At 38.8% G+C, this 20,471-nt stretch overlaps 2 protein-coding genes across 5 annotated transcripts in view; one reads left to right on the forward strand and one right to left on the reverse strand.

Moving 5' to 3' along the window:
• vps13a (vacuolar protein sorting 13 homolog A) overlaps positions 1-6,892 on the forward strand; it is a 40,051-nt gene extending 33,159 nt beyond the window's left edge. For 3 of the 4 annotated variants that reach the window (XM_023280776.3, XM_023280779.3, XM_023280778.3), the window contains 4 exons: positions 3,276-3,361; positions 3,845-3,968; positions 4,093-4,167; positions 5,663-6,892. In XM_023280776.3, coding sequence (XP_023136544.2) covers positions 3,276-3,361; positions 3,845-3,968; positions 4,093-4,167; positions 5,663-5,713 — 336 coding nt within the window. In that variant the 3' untranslated portion in view covers positions 5,714-6,892. Of the gene's footprint in view, positions 1-2,574; positions 3,037-3,275; positions 3,362-3,844; positions 3,969-4,092; positions 4,168-5,662 lie in introns of those variants that run through there. The other variant, XM_023280780.3, reaches the window with a different exon arrangement.
• gna14a (guanine nucleotide binding protein (G protein), alpha 14a) lies at positions 6,887-18,470 on the reverse strand. The gene is made up of 7 exons (XM_023280786.3): positions 18,200-18,470; positions 10,738-10,922; positions 10,256-10,410; positions 8,922-9,050; positions 8,676-8,805; positions 8,420-8,573; positions 6,887-8,022 (listed from the first exon to the last, which is right to left on the reverse strand). Exons 1-7 carry the CDS (start codon positions 18,318-18,320, stop codon positions 7,832-7,834), a joined length of 1,065 nt encoding a protein of 354 aa, XP_023136554.1. The 5' UTR covers positions 18,321-18,470; the 3' UTR covers positions 6,887-7,831.
• Positions 18,471-20,471: the final 2,001 nt, after the last annotated feature.

Consider the following 20,471-nt stretch of genomic DNA (forward strand, 5'->3'; position numbering starts at 1 on the left):
AATTAACTTTTTGCTGATTTTATTTACTTTCTTGGCCTTAAAAAAATAATCCAGCCTAATTCTCAGGGATTAATTGAAACTGTGTCTGTGTTTGTTACTGTAGCTCTAGTATCTACAGCGTAGATACCTCACTGATTAGCGGATTAGTTTAGCGCCTCGTGTTGTGTTGCATAGATTTTGTTTGGGAAATGATGCTACATGTACATACAAAGTTTTAACAGTTGTATGCAAATGTTTGGACATCCCAGGGCTAATTACATATTTGGTTGATTTCATGAGGTAATAAATACAGCTGCTGCATTAGTAGACATTAAAAATGAGCGCTCTCCGACTTTCTGTGGGGAACCAATTAAAAGATACCAAAGCGTTCCTGGCTTACAATTTCTATTGCCTGAAATGTCAGTAAGAAATGAAAAGAAGGCCAAGATAAACATTCTGATAAAACTGCATGACTGCTGGGCAGAAAGACAAAGCAGAATTGTTCATATGTGCGGTGCTGATGCTCAAACAGGGTCTCCATCCATTAAAAAAAATGGCATTGGATGGGAAAATCAAATGTAGACAGATGAAATAAAAACTGAGCTCACAATTGGTCCTAATCACCACAGGTATGTTTTTAGAAAAAAGGAGCAGCATTTGATGAAAAAACGAGTTGCCAAATGTTAAGCATTTGGGCGGAAATACACTTTGAGGCAGTGCGGCAGCCGGTGGCACAGCAGACGTTGCACAGATACATGGGAGAAAGAATTTCACTAAATCTCAGCAAATGTCAGTCAGAAAATGAAACTGTAAAGAGGTCTGCTTCTGTAGCAGCACAGTGGTTTAAAACGTACATTAAAATGCACCATGAACTACTTAAAAAAAACAAGCTAAAACTTTTAAATCATTAGATCTTTAACATGCTGCATGTGCAAGACAGATTGAAAATAGGGAGGAGGAGAAAACCTCTAAATCAAGAATAGGACATCACTTTTCACTTCACAAATCAGCAGAATGTGTAAAATGCTCAAACTTTTGTGTACAACTGTAGTGGCTATTTGTTAAACAATTTGCTGATTAACACATTAACTGAAGGTGATTCAGCGTGTCGATAACACGGAGTTCCTATTTTAGTAGGTTTTAGAGTATCAGTTTTGAATCTTTTATGCTTTTTTGTCATAACATTAGCTGTCATGCTGGATGGAGTGGGTTGAAGCTTATGAATCTCAGGTCAGAGCTTCACTGTTTGGCTAATAGTAAAGATCTAATTATGTAGAATTTCACCCAAAGTTGACAGACAGGTGACAAATCAAAGTCCCTCTCTAAGATGTTTGACCTCAGTAGGCCTTTAAAACAACTTCAACACTCTTTTATTGATATTCTGCAAATCTAAATCTAAACAATGGAGGCTGAAAAAGTGTCTGTGAAGCATCACATGATTCACATCGTTCTCATTAAACCATCAGTGACCCTTCATTCCCTGTGTAGAAGCATCTGCATGTTTCTTACCTCATCTTATTCCGGGTTTTTCTTGAATTTGTCACCCATCTGTTCCTCAGCTTTAGACCCCTTCATTAGTTATGTGTGTATATTGATGTGATAGTAACAGATTAGTACCTCTGTGCCAAATTATCATTCAGGATAAATAGAACAACAGCATTAAAGAATAATGATAAAGCAGTAAACAGATGACACATTTTAGGCTCATGTTTTGTGTTTTTCTTTCTTAACTGGTTAAAAAAGCTTCAAGAACATTGTTTCTTAATATAAATTAGTCACTGCTATGGCATTTGGACTGGAGAAAAATCACAAAGCCAAACATGTCACCTCGCTGTGAGTGCTTTTGATATTGGAATAAACTTCACCTTTTTAGCTCCACAGAGGCTTTTCATTTTAGATCCTTACAGGACCAGTGTGTGGGAGTTTAGGGGGACCTACTGGCAATATATAGAATTATGTTTTCCTTTGAGTGTAATCATCTGAAAATAGGAAATGTGTTTTTGTTACCTTAAAAGAAGTAATTTTTCTATCTACAGAGGGAGCAGGCCCTCCTCCATGGAGTTTTTCATGTTACACTACAATTGTGTTACAGTAGCCTAGAAAAAAAAAACCTAACGCTTCTCTATAGAGGACTGTTTACAGCCTCTCTAAGTTTTCCTACACGCTTAGACATGGAGGCTAAAGCAAGGGGTGTTCAGTTGTTGCAATTCTACACCAAGCCTAAATACTGCACCTTTAAGTTATTACATTCAGGTGTTGAGCTTCATCATGTTTAAAAGGCTTTAAACATGATGCTAATCTTAGAAGTAGCTTCAAGAGCTTACAGTACTTCAGGTCAGATATATCATGTCTTTACCTGCTGTTTGGAAATGCCATGTCAGACCTAAAAAATTGACAGCAGGTTGATTTAGAGATTTGAACAAGCAAGTTTTAGTAACTTTGAGGAAACTAAACTAAGACTGAAATGAGGATTTATTCAGCCAGTCGTCTGAACTCAAACCTTTCGTGGCCTCACTCACAGTAGCTGTCTCGGTAGAAACAAGCTCTGGTTGGCTCTTCTCTGATCTTGACTCTTCTCTCTTGTCATGTCCACAGAGGCGATTGACCTACAGTGAAAGCTGTAGAACTGGCTCAGAGGATGATGATGATGATGATGAGTAAAACAGCTAGAAGTGACAACTGTAGTGTAGCGTTGGTGTTTTGTCTGTAGTCTGCTGGAGTTTTTCTGTTGTCCCTCAGTTCAGGCTTCACCTCTGGAAGATTTGATCAAACCAAAGAAAGGAGTAATATGTATTTTATATTTGTAGTTGTTAAATTACATCAAGTTTGTTTAATTTTTGAGTCTTTATCTTTTATCTTTTCATCTTACTCTTCCTTGTTATTTTCTCACAAGCCTCAAAAGAAATCTCTTCTCATTCAGATCTTTTTTCTTTTCTTTAAATCACCATAATCATCAATCATTTCATTTTTTCAATATTTGTTGCATCATTCTTTCATTTACTGCATCTCTTCACTGCCATTTTGTTGTCAATAAAATTGTTCCATTTTAAACTTGTACCTGCCGTTGTGTTTGTTTGATCCCATCTCTCATTACCACCCCTACAACATTTTTCACTTTCATTACAGTAAAGTTTTGTGCACATATTCTTTTTACATGACTTCCATGCTTTTTTATACATATTTTGCCCAAAGGACATGCCATCATTCATATTTTAGTTTAATTCAGACTTTGACTCTTGAATTATGCTATTTGTTTAACTATTTTTATATATTTTTTGAAAACTTTGTTCTTTCAGAAAATTGAGAATGGACGTTTTGCCAAGTACAGATACTTTGCTCATGCTAAGGTCAATGATTCTGACTTCCTCATGATCACCAAGAGGTGAGTGTTTTTGACATCCCATTGTGTAAAAACACCTTTTTGACTCTTTCTTATATTCAAGGAAAAGTTTTATTTGTAATGTGAACCAAGTTTTGTTCTGTCATGATCTGTCATGTGTACTTCCTAAAACAAAACAGATGAGCTACAATACAGGACGGTAAATGTGAAAAATGTGCAGTTCATGACATTGAACGTTGTTGTTGTACTACTGTACTCTCCAAAATGATTGTTTTATTTTTGAATGTGTCTCAACTTGCTTTGTGTTCACCGATTATGCAGAGTTTCTCGGTTACAAACTGCTTTAATGTTGGTCACTGCAACATTGTGTGATTTGAATATTTTGGTCGCTGCTGTAAACAGTGTGACAGTGCCACACATTTACATTCATGGCAGGTCTTTTTTCTTTTGTCAGCATCTTAACAGTTTTTCTAACCACTAATATACCTCCATCCAACAACTCACTTTATTTCATCTTCTTTTCAGAGGAATATTTTTTGTGACTAAGGGCACCTTTGGCCAGCTGACCTGCGAGTGGCAATATCTGTTTGAAGAGTTCACCAAGGATCCAATGATTGTAGAGGAACGCCGCCTTCGCATTGAGGCCAAGGTACGAAAGCTAACTTGCACCATTGTTATCTAAATTACAAGCTACCTCTTTTCTTGCTGTTTTAAGGAATGTCTTGCAGGTTTAACCGTTATCATTATTGCACTAAACATCTTGTGTACTACAGGAGAGAGTGAAATCGGTCTTCCACGCCAAAGAGTTTGGGAAGATCATAAACTTCAGAACTCCCGACATAGCCAAGGTAAGTTCATGATGCTCCTGCAAACACATATCTTCTGAGCTTTGAAAATTTTGAGTTATTTTCGAATATGTGTCTTGTTTTTAAAATTTTAAATGGTTTGGCCCCTCCTCCGCTGCGCCAATTCGTTCAGTATCGCTCGGCACAATCAATAAAATCCACGAGGATATCCTCCACCAGTGACTGTTCAGTACCTTTTCGACACACCACCTTTGGACAGTCAGCTTTTTCTGTAAAAGCTGCAACTCAATGGAACACCCTGCCTGATGACGTTAAGAACTTTCTATCAGCAGTTTTAAAAACAAACTGAAAAACCTGCTTAAGGACACTCAGAACTGCAACCATTATTGTCTTTTTAATTGGTATTTGTGTGTGTGTGTACATGTGTGCTTTTAAGAGTGTGTCTGTGTATAATGTTTTGTTTCACTGAGTCATGTACTTTTTTGTGACATTTTAATATTGTGATGTTTTTATTGTGAGCTGCCAAGGGACTGCAGATGAAAATTAGCTTAAAGCTAGTTCTGGTGCAATACATCAAATGGAAACATTTATGTTTAATATTGTACATGGTCCCTTTTTAAATAAACTGATAATATTAATAATAACATATATACCAGAGATTGACCAATATGAGTTTGTAAGGGCCGATACTGATGCCGATTATTGGTGATCAAGAAAGGCCAATAACTGATATTCGCAGCCGATATACATTAAATGTGATGTTTTAACAGCATGTGATGGAGGAGAACCTGTCATTCATAAATAGGCTTCTTCATTAATAAAGGTAACATATAACTGAATATGTAAAATAGAAATAGGAGCGATTAAATTAAGACGACCTCCCCTGTTTATGTGGGATCAACAGAGATTGATCAGTTTGTCTCCTGCAGTTACGTCTGCTGGTCTTCTCTATTTTCTTAATCTTTTTCTGTTCCATCACTTTCGTTGCCCACTAATTCCAGATCTTAAAGCATTATTAATTATTGTTTTCCAGACTGTTTCTCCAGACTTCTAATCTGTGGCTGCCTTCTAACTTAGCTGCTAGCCATTAGCCACTGTAAAAGAGGCTAATTTCCTGGTTTGTGGCAGCAACTTGTGTTTCTTGTTCAGTTTGTGCAGTTTCTGCTTGAGAGACATTTCTGAGACCACAGAGAAAGGAGGCTGTGTCAGATCTGAAGTAGCGCCTGTAATTTATCAATAATCGATCAATAAAAATACAGATAATCTAAAAATATGCAAAGTACTGGCAACAATAATTGGCCAGGCCGATAATCAGTCCATCCCTTATGTATACATTTTTTATTGTTTTTAGTTGTTTAAGAAATGCTTCGATGTTATCTGCTATCTGGGTACATATAGTCAAAAAACAAAAACTTGTTTTTGCTCCAAACAAATAAGTTTTTTAACATCCGTCTCACTAGAAATAAGCTCTGCTTCAACATCACCGTAAATGATCGTAGTAAAAATAATCTGAACTTTGACTCTGCTTTATTTTCAGTGGGTTCTTGCTAAACTGGAGGATGCCAGGGAGAGTTTACCGAAGTACTGACTCGTCGAGAAAGGCGAGAATCGCTAAACACACACACGTCCACGAGCTCTGTGTGAGTGTGTGTCAGTGCCTTTGTTCTTTACTGCATGCTAGTTGTGTTTCCCTCCGTGTGTGAGTAGTGCACAAGCGATGCTGTACGCTGACTGTTAGTGTGTGTCGGGGGTGAAAGACTGAGTGTGTACTTTGTGTGTGTGTGTGCATGTAAACAGAAGTGCTATAAACAGATTGCTGACTTAGATACATTTACCACAGACGCTCAGAATGCATTGAACCACACTTTGTCTCACTTTGGTTGCTCTGATTGCACTCATCCGTTTTGCACACATATAATCAATTTTTTATGATTTTATGAAAAATAATAACTCATTTTGTAATACCTGCTTGGGTCTGAAATGCTGGTAAAGATCTTCTTTTTCTGGGGGCTTTAGGTTGCTTTGCTTGTTACACTCGAACACGCATTAAGTCACTAATTTTAATCAGTTTCTGCTTCATTGGTTGTACTTCAAGTTGTATTTGGGTGTAGAAATGTCACTGCAACAGCTACTGATAGAAAACCACTTGAATAACACCGAGGCCAAATTAACCATAGTTGTTGTAGCACATTTGATGTTGAACAATGCTTATTTTACACAATTCAGCAGCACGAGTTAGGCTTTATAACACACATAATTCAAACTGTGCGTCCTTAAAGACCTTGTTTACGTTCTTTTCCTCATTTTTATACATTTCTGCAAGATAAAGACTGTTCAGTGTGATTTAGAGATGCATGCTATTTTTATACCGTACCAACATTTATCAGTCTGCTGTATATTGATCTAATATAGTATCTTATCTGTACATATCCATCCTCATATCGTCTGTATAACAGCGTTGCAAATTGTAATTTTGTGATTTTTATGTTTTTATACCACACATATGCAATGCCAACCATGTTGATGACTTATGCAGATAAAAATATATTTAAAAGAAAGAAATCCTAATTATGATGAGCTGCTGTTTACTCATGTATATTTTAAAGGTTTGCTTTTGGTTTGGGGTGTATTGCAGTTTAATAGAACTAAACATTTCTGTTGGCATTAAGTTTTTTTTGTTTGTTTTTAGCCAGTGTTCACTGCAGTGGCTTATTTTTTTCATGCCATTTAAAAAAAAATAAAATAAAATAGGTGTCTCAAATTTCAATGCCATCTTCATTTATTTATTTATTTTTTACCACACAAGCACACAAGTTGTATTCTTCAATAAATAACTGTTCATTGAAAATGACTATAAATATAATTTATTCTTGGAGAACAGTTGTGTAGAGGTTTTTAAGGCACATCTCAGATTATTTACATCTGAAACAAGATAAATCGGGCAGCGCTGAAGAAATAAGGCACATCTACACATTATGAATGACACAATAGGGCTAAATTTATATGTATATGTGACGAAGGATGGCCGGACAAGGCCTGCAAACAGACAATTGGGACGTTGGCCAATCAGAGGCCACTACACTCTGCTGCTCTGCAGAGGAGAACTCTTTGTGTTCGTGGAGGTTCCAGAGGAGAGTGTTTGCTGGGACTGCACAGATGTATATATTTGGTGTTGCTTTTCGTTTTCTCTGTGTGCATGCATTCTACTGAGCCACACATAGAGATGTTTAGGTGTGACTTCTGTTAAGAATGAAGGGAGAAAAAGGGAACATCTTGTATTGTGTTCTGACCGATGCCGCCCTGGCGGCCACAAATTATTGACCGGTGAAGATTTATACAGTCACTGAATCTGCAAAACTATATATATAAAGCAGGTATTACATATGTATATGTTCAAGCACTCAGATCATATTTTTAAACTAAGTAGGTCACACAATTCTCATTTCTAATGTTTCATTAAAAGCAAATGTCTATACAGTAAACTCTAGACTGGACACTACAGTATCTATACAAAGTTGCATTTGAGTCACAGCAACCTACACAATCACTAGTTTGGTTTAACATGTTCATATTCTCTTTGGCTGGATCTGTACATGACATTGTGTAAGTTTGAAAATATTGGACAGTTTTTTGGCTTATGTTGAGTATTGTTAACAGTGAATATGGTTGGCTATTTCCTAAAGTCTTTCCTTGTGTCCTGCCGTCGTTACACCAGATTGAACTCTTTGAGGTTGTGTCTGAGGATGGTGTCTTTCACGGCCACGAAGACGAAGCGGATGTTTTCTGTGTCGGTGGCGCAGGTGAAGTGAGGGTACAGCGTTTTCTCCTTGTCCGGGTTTTGTTCTTGGTACATTTTCAGGATGAATTCTTGGGCTGCTGTAGGATCCTGCTGAGGTCCTGAAATTCAGGGGTAATAATATTTAAATGGATTTTCAGTAAATTCAGATTAAAAATGCTTTGTGTTTGCTGATATCAGGGCAAAGCTTGTTCTCTGTTGTTTGAAGACTTACAAATAAAGGGACCCGATTTCACAAATCCTCATTTAGAGACAGTAATCTGGTACTTCAAACCCAAAACTCTGACTTGGAAAAATAAATGCTCTTTTTTCTGTCTCTTAAGAAGGAAATGCAGAAGCAGTTTCCCCAGTGTGTTCAATATACAGAATATATCTCCTTTGTGCCCTACAAGTTGTGTCCTTTTCCACGGTGTGAGTAACTTAAATCTAACGACCAGACTGAACCAGTTAATATTCAAAATGTAGTAATGGTTATACAGTTTTTTAAAACCAACCAACCTGTGAATTCAGGGAAGTAGGTGGCTATGTGAGAGTACAGTATCTTCTCCTTGAGGATGTCAGTCTTGTTGAGGAAAAGTATGACGGAGGAGCGCTGGAACCAGGGGTAGGTGATGATGGTTTTGAACAGGGCCTTGCTCTCCTCCATACGGTTCTGAGATGAACAGAAACAAGCATCAACAAAGACTCATTTTAAGGAATAAAGCTCACATTTCTAGCTCAAAGAGACTTTAAACTTCCTGAGCTGGATTCTCACCTCGTTGTCGCACTCAACCAGGACCTGGTCGTACTCACTGAGCGCCACCAGGAAGATGATGGAGGTGACGTTCTCAAAGCAGTGGATCCACTTCCTCCGCTCTGACCTCTGACCCCCCACATCCACCATCCTGCCTCAAGAGCAGCCGACAACAGAAAAGACACAGTGAGTCACCTCGACTCCCGTGGCCAGTTCCAGTGTAACATACTGAAGCCATTACTGAACCTATTGCGGCATGTCTCTCACCTGAAAATGACATTCTCCATGTCAAAGGGGTATTCAATGATACCTGTGGTCGGCACTCGGACCCTGAGGATGTCCTGAAGGTCGGGTAAGTAAGAGGGCTGAGCAATCCGATCCAGTTCAGTGAGGTAGCTGAAGATATGTGAAGAAAAAAAATCATCAGGAGATGAGGAATAAAGCAACAAGAAATAAAGTCAGGTTTGTGGCTTTGCAAACAGATACAAAAAAAAACTTTCTGTCAAATTAACAGAAAATGAGAAATCTGATTTAACCCTCTGAACTCCAAACATTTTCTGGATGTTTTTAGCTCCTGTGGCATTTCAACTCACTGTGGGCTCAATTTTCACTGCAATATAAAGCAGCACAACCATGGATAGAAGCTGAGAGAACTCAAACATGTCTTCAGTGCAGCGTCACACAGCGTTAATGCCATAAATCCAACAATTTTACAAAACATTCCCCACGTGTCCGCAGCTGTTACCTGTAGATATATTTTACTACTGATATCTGGAATATAAGCACTGCCTGCAGTTCAATCAAATAGTCCCTGAATTTTTGTAATGTGACTGTTGGTAGCACCTCAGTCACTAACGGCGTTTTGGTTGCGCCAAGACAAACAACTCTTTTGCTTTTTACTAAATCTAGTTAGAGCAACTAATTTATTTTTAATTCATTGCAATGAGACATGTAGCATAAAGTTATTCTGACAGAATGTGATGATTTTAAGATGGGATTTGGTTAACTTTCCTGTGTCACAAATGAGTACTTCAGGGACCATTGGGAAGTTGAAAATCCACCAATTATTTAGCGTTTTACTCCCTCGCTGATAACTGATGCAACTTTGGCAATTTTTTTGATAAAATGCACTCTGGGTTTCAGAAGATTAAACCAAACACATGCAGTTACTTGTCAGTTCAGTACAAAATTGCAACTATTTTGCGACTGTGAAATCATTTAGTGAGACTTTCAAGTGTAGTGAAAACCAAAGAGTTAGAATTCTGCTGCAGCAGAAAAAAATAAATGAAGTGTAATTGAATTTACACAGAATTTGCATTTCCCAAAATAGCAAAAACTGCAAGCTCGAAAAAGCTTATGCAAACAGAAGTGCTATAATAAGCTCGCCAGCTTATTCTGTAGTTTTTGTTCCACTCTAAGTCGCTACTCATAAACATCATATAGCATGCGAGCAAGCCAATGTAGAACATGTGGAGTGAATAAACAACAGTAGCAAGAAGTAAAACCCTCTTAGCATAGTAATATTTGTGCCATTTGGTGGAGCTGGAGATGATAGAATATGTGTGTGTATATTATTGAGCAGAGGTACATCTAATTCTCACTATTTGGTGGAGTCGGACAGCTGGTACTCCCTGCGTCGGTCGTAGCATTCCTGTATTCCTGCATCGTTCCACAGACTGCCGATCCCCACCGCCAGGCTTTGGTCTAATTCCTCCACTTTATCCACCTCCACCTCCAGGACTGCACTAGCATGGCTCTGCAGACAGACAGACAGACAGGGACACAGTTAGCTCGTAGTCCGTCTCTTAACTCCCCCATGTTGTGGAAAGAGATCAAGCAGAGACAAAAACAGGACTCGAGTTCACATTTTTTCGGTTGCATGTTTTAGGCCTTCAGCTACAGCTCCCATATTTTACATCCTTGTTGGTCCAAATCAAACCACGAGAAACTTTCATTCACAGTACCACTTTGCCACTTTTATTGGTGCCTGCATACATTTTTCTCTATAGTGGATTCCTGGCAGATTTATACTTTATACTGTGTTTTTTTTCTTTCTTTTAGATGGACATTGTTTCTTCTGTACCTGGTTCTGGGGATCAGAGAAAGATATACCGAGGGCCTCCATGGCTCGGATCATGGTCTGCATCGACGTGTAGATGTTCTGAAAGACCAGTTTGGCGTAGCTCCGCTTGTCCTCCTCTGTGTATCCTCCTCCGTGGATAATCCTCATCTGTTTGATGAAGGTGCTCTTTCCACTTTCTCCAGTGCCTGTTAGACACAGTGAGGGACAAATCCAGAAATATCTTTTAATATAAGCCATATGTTTATTATAGTTAGCTTTCAACAAGCTACAAATATTGAGTGAGAGAAGCTTATTCTGGTCGTGTGGATCACTGTGTCATACATGTACATATCCATATATAGATCCATCATGCCTGATATAGTATCTCTATGAAATCTTTATTATTATATCTTTATTTTTTAGCCCTATTGTACTTTTGTCATTTCTTGTCCTGCTTCTTTCTGCCTTATCTTAAGTTTCCCTAAGTTTACATGATATTGATTTATATAATTTTAATTGATTGTTTTTAAGTGCAACAAAGGAGAACTTGAACATAGACCAAAAAAAAAAAAGTTCAGATTAAGATCTAGGTTTTAAATACTCCTATCTGATACATTACAAGAGTTTGAAGGTAGTAAAAACTGCACCCAGTGGTAAGGAAAGACAATAAAACAGAAACATAGAAAACAGATCTGTCATTTGCGGCCTAACTAACGTGCATACGCTGAAAGGGTTTCCAAAATGTCGCCGTGTTATCCTTACTTATGCTTAATTTAGTTATGCTGATTATCACATCAGACCATTTGTCAAAAAGCTTCCTTTACATCGTGAATCAAAGTTGTTTCTAGATTCCTCCTTAGTGGGTGCAAAGGATTGTTGTGTTGGTGATGAATGATTTGAGCTGATGCGCTGTGGGGGAAAAGTTTATTCGGAGATCAGCAGTGGCTCCTGGGCCGGCGGACCCCCGAGGAAAAGGAGACGAAAGGAAAAGGAGGAAAAAGTATAAGGAGGGTGGTTGGGGCACGAGAAGTGAGAACGAACAAGTGCGAAGGGTAGAGTGGTATAAATAAGTGTACGACAGGAAGGAGGGCGATTGAGATGTGGTCCTACTCCTGAACCTCAGCTACAGATTTTATCTCCATTTTATCATCGAACACTATGATGAAAAATACCATATTGACGCTCTATTTTTCACAATAAAAACCAAAATAGAACTAAATCAGAAATAATACTCCAAGATATACACTATGATGAAACATTTTTGCTGCTTTTGTCAACAAATCAAAACTTAACATTAATGTTTAAGACTGGAAGGACGAACTGGCCACTGTTTTAAAGCAAGGCGTGGTAACAGCACACAAAGATGGCCTCAAAGTGCTTAGATGATATAAAATTAAAAATGCAAAAATGACACAAAATGTCACTGATGACAACTAGACCTAAATAATTGGAGCTTCTTTACTGAAGTCAAATCTGAATAAAACTAATTATTTTTTTTTGTCAAAAGGCTAAAAAAAGATCAAAATCATTTTTCTTAGCTGAAATTCTGCTGCATGTTCCACTTATATAAAGTTCAATACAAAAATGAAACTGTGCAGGCCTAGTAATGTCTACCTTACTGAAAGATACAAAATATGGCGTCTAATATGCAGGAAAAATAACTTTTTAACTAAATAAAAGTGCTGATGCTAAATCAGTTGTTGCACGACAATTTGCAAATGGAATACATTCTATTTTGCATTCGACTTTGGATTTGCTAACACGAAATATCCCTCCAATGTAAATGCAGATGTACTTTAAAACACTACACTCTTGTGGTTTTATGGAAGAATAGCTTTCTACGATTCTATTTGATTGTCTTTCTACACCAGTGAGTCTCAGAGCAACAGCTAATACATTTGTGTGTACATATATTTATGGATATTAGTGAACAGGTTGATGCTGTGGAATCATGTTGCTCTGCTGTGAAATGCTCACAATTGGCATCATGTGTGTCTAATTAAACCCTGGATCACCGACAAGGTGCAAAGGCAAAGTTAGCAATATCAGGAAAACATTCATTTAAGTTAGAGAACAGGTGATGACTAACACAACAACTAAAACAAGAAAAGCTGGAATTACAGAGGAAGAAATTAAAAATCTGAATGGCCCAAAGTATAAAAATGAGTCCAGCTTTAGAGGTCTCTGCAAGTTATTCCAGATTATATGTGTGTATAATCTGTAAACCGACACCTCTGTGTTGTAATCCAGTCATTTAGTCACGTATGATAAGGCTCAGTAATAAAGGGCACTAATGAGGTACTGTATGAGGGTAAATAAACAGTTAGGGCCATTTAAATAAATAAAAGCCCAGCATCAATCACACATTAGAGCAACCAAACCTCAGCATGCAGGTCACAGTGATGAGAATTATCAGCATCACCGGAAATAAATCTGAACACAGAGTCATAAAACTGTGTCCAAGAGTCACCGCTGCGGCATTTATGCATAAAATGCAACCATAATCCAGCACTGATAGAAAAGTGGCCTCACTTCAGTGCAGGTCGAAATGGAGCTGATTTTTATACTGTTGAGAATTACAGTAGGTTAAATGTTTTGATGTGTATTTATAGAATCATCCTGAACTGCCATCTAAATAGTGAAATAAATGCACAAGGCTAGAAATGTAAAAATGTAGAGATGTAGAGCACATGCATCACCGCAGGGAAAATACTTCAAAACTGCCCTGAAGCACAGTTCTTGAGTTAGCATCCACCTCTGCTCTGCATATGTAAGCTGACAGCTCCCTAGCAGCTTTATTAAAATACTCATCTGTTTCTGCACAGCTTGTTACTAAGAGCCATCGAATGAGTAAAACAAACACACAAGTGCTGTGACAACTCTTGACTGCCAGCTCTTCCAAGCAGGGAGACACAGGCAAACTGAGCAATTTAAATGTATATTTGGCTGCCAAAAGGACACCCGTCAATGTCAGGGTGCAGGAAATGAAGGACAGACATCCTCTAAGCTGCATTTCGCCTACGTCTCTAACTTGGCTGGCAGAAAATGCTTCCAGCAGCGATTAGAGCACAGGAATCAATAGTGATAGTTTACTGGAGTAAATAAAGAAACTACATGCACCAATAAAACAGAAAGCAGCAGCATTTAAATGACTGTGAGGACATAAGATAGTGTTTTATGTTTAGTGAGCTGAGAGTGGTCACCACACTTTACCTGGTACCTTCATAACTTTGGTTTGGATTTAAGTTGATGTTTTTATCAAACAGCTACTTCTGAAAAAATGAATAACGCTGCTTTCTTGTTAAAAACACAGAACGCAAACATGCCCCTTGCTTTCATTTGTCAGTTCACCAGTGCATGGTTATGTTGTCCAAAAGCATTTTAGCAGCCAGCAGGACTGCACTGAATTAGAATGCTGCATTTTTTCATTCATTCATTCATTCATTCATTCATTAGTTTTTGTCTCCCAACAACAGATCGGTGTCAGTTTCATGGTGCCTCATGAAGTGTGTTTGGACACACATTAGCTTTCTATGTAGAGTCCAACAAACAGACACAAATTTTAATTCTACATTAAATAACTCAAATAATCTAACATCTAACTACTAATCTTTGCTCTTAGAGTAACAGGCACAAAATCCCACAGATGTCTCTACACACGCACACACAAACACACACACACACACACACACACACACACACACACACACACACACACACACACACACACACACACACACACACACACACACACACACACACACTGAGCAGCTTCTCCCAATATTCTGGTCTGTTAACAAACGCATTTGCTAAACAAATAGATTCAGCATCATGTGGTCTGAATGTGAAAATAAAAGCAGAACATGACAGACTGTGTGTGTCTGTGTGTGTGTGTGTGTGTGTGTGTGTGTGGGGGGGGGGGTGTGTGTGTGGGTGTGTGTGTGGGTGTGTGTGTGGGTGGGTGGGGGGGTATTACAATATTGTGAGGACCAAAATCTCTTCATACAGTCACCATAGCATCAATAGTTCATTTCAAGGTGAAGATATAGTTTAAGGTTTAAAATAAAGGCTGAGGTTAGGATTATTTGTAAGTCTCCAGGAAATGACTGTAAGTCAATGTAATATCCTCAGAAGTCATGGAAACAACCGTGTGCGTCTGTGTGTCTGAGTCCACACACATCTGTATTCGTGCCTCTCAGCTGTCATTAGTCTTTGCAGCCAGTCTTCTGGTTTCCTGGCTGCTTTGCATGGTTTCATGGATACGAGAGTCTTTACATCTTAGCAAACAAGGCTTAGACAAATCACCTGGATTTGAATGTACCTTGTTTACAAGTCAAGTTTCTTGGAGATGAGGTGGATTAGGCCAAGAAAGGCAGGCAAACACTGATGGAAAATCAGGATCCTGCACCTCTGCGACGTTGTACTTCAGAGGGAGAGTCGGCCTTTAATGAGCTCAGAGGCCTCAGTTTTTTTATCTCTGTATGCATTTTAGTTGTTTAGTCTCTGGCGGGCTTCCTGTCACATTGTTTGGTTGACTTTCAATGTGACATATCATGTTAAATTATTAAAAACTAATGTTGGCCATTTACTTTCGATAAATCACAGTCGTATTGAAAGCAGAATGGATTTTTTTAAACATTTTTTTGCAACGCTAATTGCATGTGTTGCATTTTCTAAAATAAATGGATACTTTTAATGCTTGGAAGGTCTGTCATTGAGACTAGGGTAGTATAAGGTGAAAATTTATTTACACAATGTGTTAGTTCGATTGCAGTTGTTGCTGGTTCCTGCTTTGTGCCACAGAAAATCACTGCAGTAAAAAAAATTCTAAACTTGTGCATCAACAACGATTCACTAAGTGAGAGTGTGTGTAGCAATGCTTAAATGCAAGTGGAAATGTCAAGCGTACGTGTCTGGGGATGAAAACATGTTTTTTGTGCCTTTGCTCAAATCTGCAGGTGTGTGTGTCTGAGTGGTGCAGTGTGACGTTTTACAGTTTCTGGACACAAATGTCAAAGGCAGCAGACATGAGACATTCACACATGTACAGATTTGACCACAAATACCAGCTTACACCGACGCGCACCTCCCGGTCGGCCGATGTGACTCAGCGCTGGTTGTGTGAATGATTGTGGTGTTAATGCCACTGAGATAAGAACTACTACCACCTGTTGCACTGTTTTGTTTTAACTGAAACTTACTCAACAGGTGGGACTTTGTTGGCAAATACGGGGAACAAAAGAAGAAGTCGCTAAGTTACGACAAGCAGATTTTCTAGAGTATGAGCTGTATTCCAGCTATGATACAAAAACAGCCATCAATACGCTGTATACCTGCTCTGTTACTCACATGCATTCTGTCAGAGTATTTGCTTGTTTCAGCCTACATTTGTAGAATATCCATCTGTTTCTATTTAGCAAATACACCATTTTCTATCATCAGAAAAGATGATTTCTTCTCATTTAACATTTAAGGGATACGTTTTAACTATTATAACTGAAACTAAACTGGTTGCACAGAAGAAAATAATCTTTTTTTTTTGCAAAAAGTAGCCTTTAAAAGATAGATATCACTCTAGTTTCTTTCTCCTTGTTTTGTCTTTTTATGTTACGAAAACTTTGAATATTTTTTTTTTCACGAGCAACACTGGTCCCTTTGTGTGTGTTGTGCTCATGAGATTTAGTTTATTCAGTTAATATCGATACAATATTGATTGAAAGTTCCACAAAGACGCTTGAAAATTGCTTTTTTCCTACTTTCGTTCATGTTTTATGGGCTTTTCTTACTCACTTTATTCCTATATTCATGTTTTTCCCATATTTTTCTGAACTCAACTGAACTGGATGACTAATACTCGTAATACAAAACAGTAAGGGCCTAGCGATTTTGTTGTCATACAGCCATTCAACTCAGGTTAAATGCAGCTGAAAAGAGCTAGAATGTGTCGCCTTTTCTTCCCCCTCCTGTGTTCTATTGACCTGACTGTGACCATCATGATGAAATCCAGTGATTCACTCTGACCACGTAAATAAACATTACAGATTAACTCGTATCTATCTGTATCTCCACTTATCCTTTCCGTCATCCAGTTGCTTTTATTACTCCGAGTTACCTGCAAAATCAACTTGTCTGAAGGACAAAAGCTACATTACACATAGTTTAGAATTTAGGCTAAATCATAGCTCGACATGTTTGCACTTCAATTAAGTTTGTTGTCTCCATCAAAATTTTACTTCCCGATCACAGTTTATTTCATAGACACACTCATTTTTCATAAGCAAATTAAATGGGATTGTTTAATAAATGCTGGTTTAGTTGCTACAGGCAGCAAAGTAACGCTGTTTTAAACGAAAGCGCTTTCTAGTAGAGCAGTGGGTGCAAACTTTGTGTCATGTTCTGTTGCGTCATGGATTTGCATGACTTTTGCATGAAGCAGCTATATGGTTTTCAAACACACCACTGGCCGAGGCGTTCAGGGCGACTCCGGTCCCTAAAGTACTCCCATGCTGAGAGCGTCTGGCATGTAGCAACAACGTGTGTCTTCTTTGACTGGATTCTAAAAGTTAACAGACAGTACAGGAGCATAACGTCTTGCTTGATGTCAGATCTGCTTACTTGAGAAGTCAGTGAACTTTGCAGGAGCAACGCACATCACCATGAAGCAGGACTGTGACACTGACACATACATTGATAGGGTCATCTGAAGGCTACACAATAACTTATAGATGATGACAACTTCATAATATTTTCTCCATATTCACTTTTTTCTTCTAGCTATGCCCTCTAAAAAGCTATGCTCACATGACACTGGAGTTTATCCTTAATGACGAAAGAGGAAAACACACAAATTTCTACAGTTCTTCCGGAAACAAACAAAAAATAATCCTCCAACACTAGTTTCCACTTTGTGAATTTATAATTGTGATTTTATAACAGTCAATATCTCTTTGCATGTGGATGTTTTCAGTATTTATGTTAACCACCTGAGCCTGGTAAAACAATTTCAACTCTCCACCGTGCGCAAAATTAATGGCACAACTATGGCACGAAGCTGCCACATCCAGACAAATATTCTAATTTGTTTATTCCTTTTATATTATAAAATCTGTTACAGTTAAAGTACAGATTCGTCGCCAGGATTCAGATTTGTGTCCCACCTGGCCGGATACCTGTACACACAGGTGTGGTCAGGAGCCAATGCAGTCATCAACCGCACTTCTCACCAAAAGCAAAATGACAAGTATAAATTGCTTCACTACAGAGGAATATTTTTAAGAGCTTTGAACAACTGTTTTAATGGCATTTTGACCAGAAATGCTCAAAAAATATAGAATTTAAGGGTAGGATTAGGACCATATCCTCATATATTCTACACATGGGGTTTCCTTACCCCATAAAGGAGGACTTAATTGGAGGTAACAGCCACTCAGGCTGTGTGAGGAGGCATCAGGTGTATAAACTCCGGTGGCTCAGTGATGCTCACCTAACAGCAGCAGCTTCAGCTCCCTGCGGGAATCCTTCTTGTCCTTCCGCAGCTGCTTCTCGATCTCCTCGTTGATCCTCTGGTTCTCTCTGTCCTCCGCCGACGTGCAGCATCCAGCCATCCTTCAGACCGACCAGCTCGCCCTCCACTCGGCCCTGAAACTGTTGCAGGCTTCGGAAAAGTTGTCGAGTCTCCTTTCTAGCACTTGGCGAATTCAGAGGGAAGAGGCGCCGAGCATCTTTAAACCCGCTGCCTCCTTCTGAGCCTCTGTAGATGAGGAGCTGCGGTGAGTCTGAGCCTGCAGGACACTCGTTAACTTCATGTGGAGGGCGTGGCGCCGGTGGCTACAAATAGAAGAGGATAAAATGGGAAGTCCGCGTCCTCACACGGCACACGTTTGTCTTTCCTCCAACGTGTAGCGCGATGAATGATAAGCAAAGAGGAATTATGGTGTTACAGTAGTGGACCTCTAGTATTAATTCAATTTTCAATTTTATTTATATAGCACCAATTACAGTCAAATTGTCTCGAGACGCTTTACAGAACCCATATGCCTGACCCCCAGAGCAAGCCAAAAGGCGACAGTGGCAAGGAAAACACCCTTTTAACAGGGAAAAAAACCTCGAGCAGAACCCGGCTCTAATGTGGGGGGACCCATCTGCCTGCTGGCCGGGCGGGTTGAGAGGGACAGAAGAAGTAGAGAGGTAGAAATAGAGGGGTAGAGGTAGAGATAGAGGGATACAGATAGAGGGGTAGAGATAGAGAGGTGGGGGGGTGGGACACAAGGACCATAAAACACAGCCACACATCTGAAGCATCCAGCATCCAGCTCTGGGACCAGGGACACTCGGAGAAAGGACACAGAAAGAAACAGAGTGAATGTAATGCAATAATGGTATATATAGTAAATACATAGGTAGTTAGAGAAGGGCTCAGTGCATCAAGAGAGGTCCCCCAGCAGCCTAGGCCTATAGCAGCATAACTAGGGGCAAACTAAAGGGACGTCAAGAGGGGAAGTCAGTTGTGCAAATGAAAACACCAGCTCACCCATCATTAATCACACAAAGCTGTAAAAAAAAAAAAAAAAAAAAAAAAGTCCATGGAGAAATGCCTGAACTATCGTTGCTAACGTGGTGTCCAGCTGCAAAAAGCCTCCCCAGGATAATTTCTGTTTTTTTTTTTTTTTTAGGTGTATTTATATTATATTAGATATCAGTACAAGATGTACTCAAGAATCATGCTTAAGTGAACACATTTAAAGTGTAACTGAGTCATAGCAGACGAGTAACTTTGTTATTAAAGTAGATGTTGAAAACAAAACTTCAACTGCAACATAAACTTTACATAAGGGTCCGTGTACGGATCTGGTAATTGGATTTTCCATTCTGAAACAGGTATTGGAAAACAAAAAAAACGAGTGGTTATTTGATTTTCGTCTTAAAAAACAAAAATTAAAATTGAAATACAGGGCGTTTTTCCTTTTCATGATCAAAAAGGGATATACGAAATTTTAAAAATGCTTTGATTTTCATTTTATATTTAGAATAACAAGAAAGTAAAATCAGTAAGAGACGGAAACGAAAAAAGGTCCGTCTTTTCATTTTCTGAGACCGGAAGTGGTCATCAGGAAGTGTGGCCCCAAACAGAGTACGGTGCATAGACTGTACATAATTTTTTTTCGTGAGTTTTATGGTCAAAATGAGAGATCAGGTGGCTGATCTTAAAATAAATCAATATTGATTCTTTTATAGAGCCTTAAAGTTTTGCGAAGCCAGGGGGCGGGACTACTTGATTGACAGTCCGGTCTGGAATGATTGACAGGTCCTATGGAGGAGGCGGCAGAGATTCTGCTCTCCTCGTTTGGATTAATTCTGATATAATAACTGTTGGCTTATTTATCGGTGCAGCAGCAGAACATTTTCCACAGACAGTTTTTCTGCCCGTTGGCTTGTTTGAACCAGTTTTCTGCCTTCGGCTGATTCTACCAGCAGACACTGAAAGGACTCTAATAGTTCGGTAAGTAAATGTTTATTTTCGTATCGGTGCCGCTTTTAATGCACTTTATATGCAGCTTTAGTGTCAGATGTAATGTGTGCCATGCACTCCAGATGTTGGTGGAGTTTGTTTCAGTGTGTGTTGACCAGAGAAGAAAGTTAGCATAGTAAATATTAGCTTTAATGTTAGCGATGCTAACCGAGCTAGCTGCTCAGTCGCAGCCTGATTAAAGCTAACGTAGCATCAAGCTAATGTGTTGAGTTTCATGTAAACAGCT

This window comes from Amphiprion ocellaris, chromosome 6 (genome assembly GCF_022539595.1).
Source record: "Amphiprion ocellaris isolate individual 3 ecotype Okinawa chromosome 6, ASM2253959v1, whole genome shotgun sequence".
NCBI classification, from domain to species: domain Eukaryota; kingdom Metazoa; phylum Chordata; class Actinopteri; family Pomacentridae; genus Amphiprion; species Amphiprion ocellaris.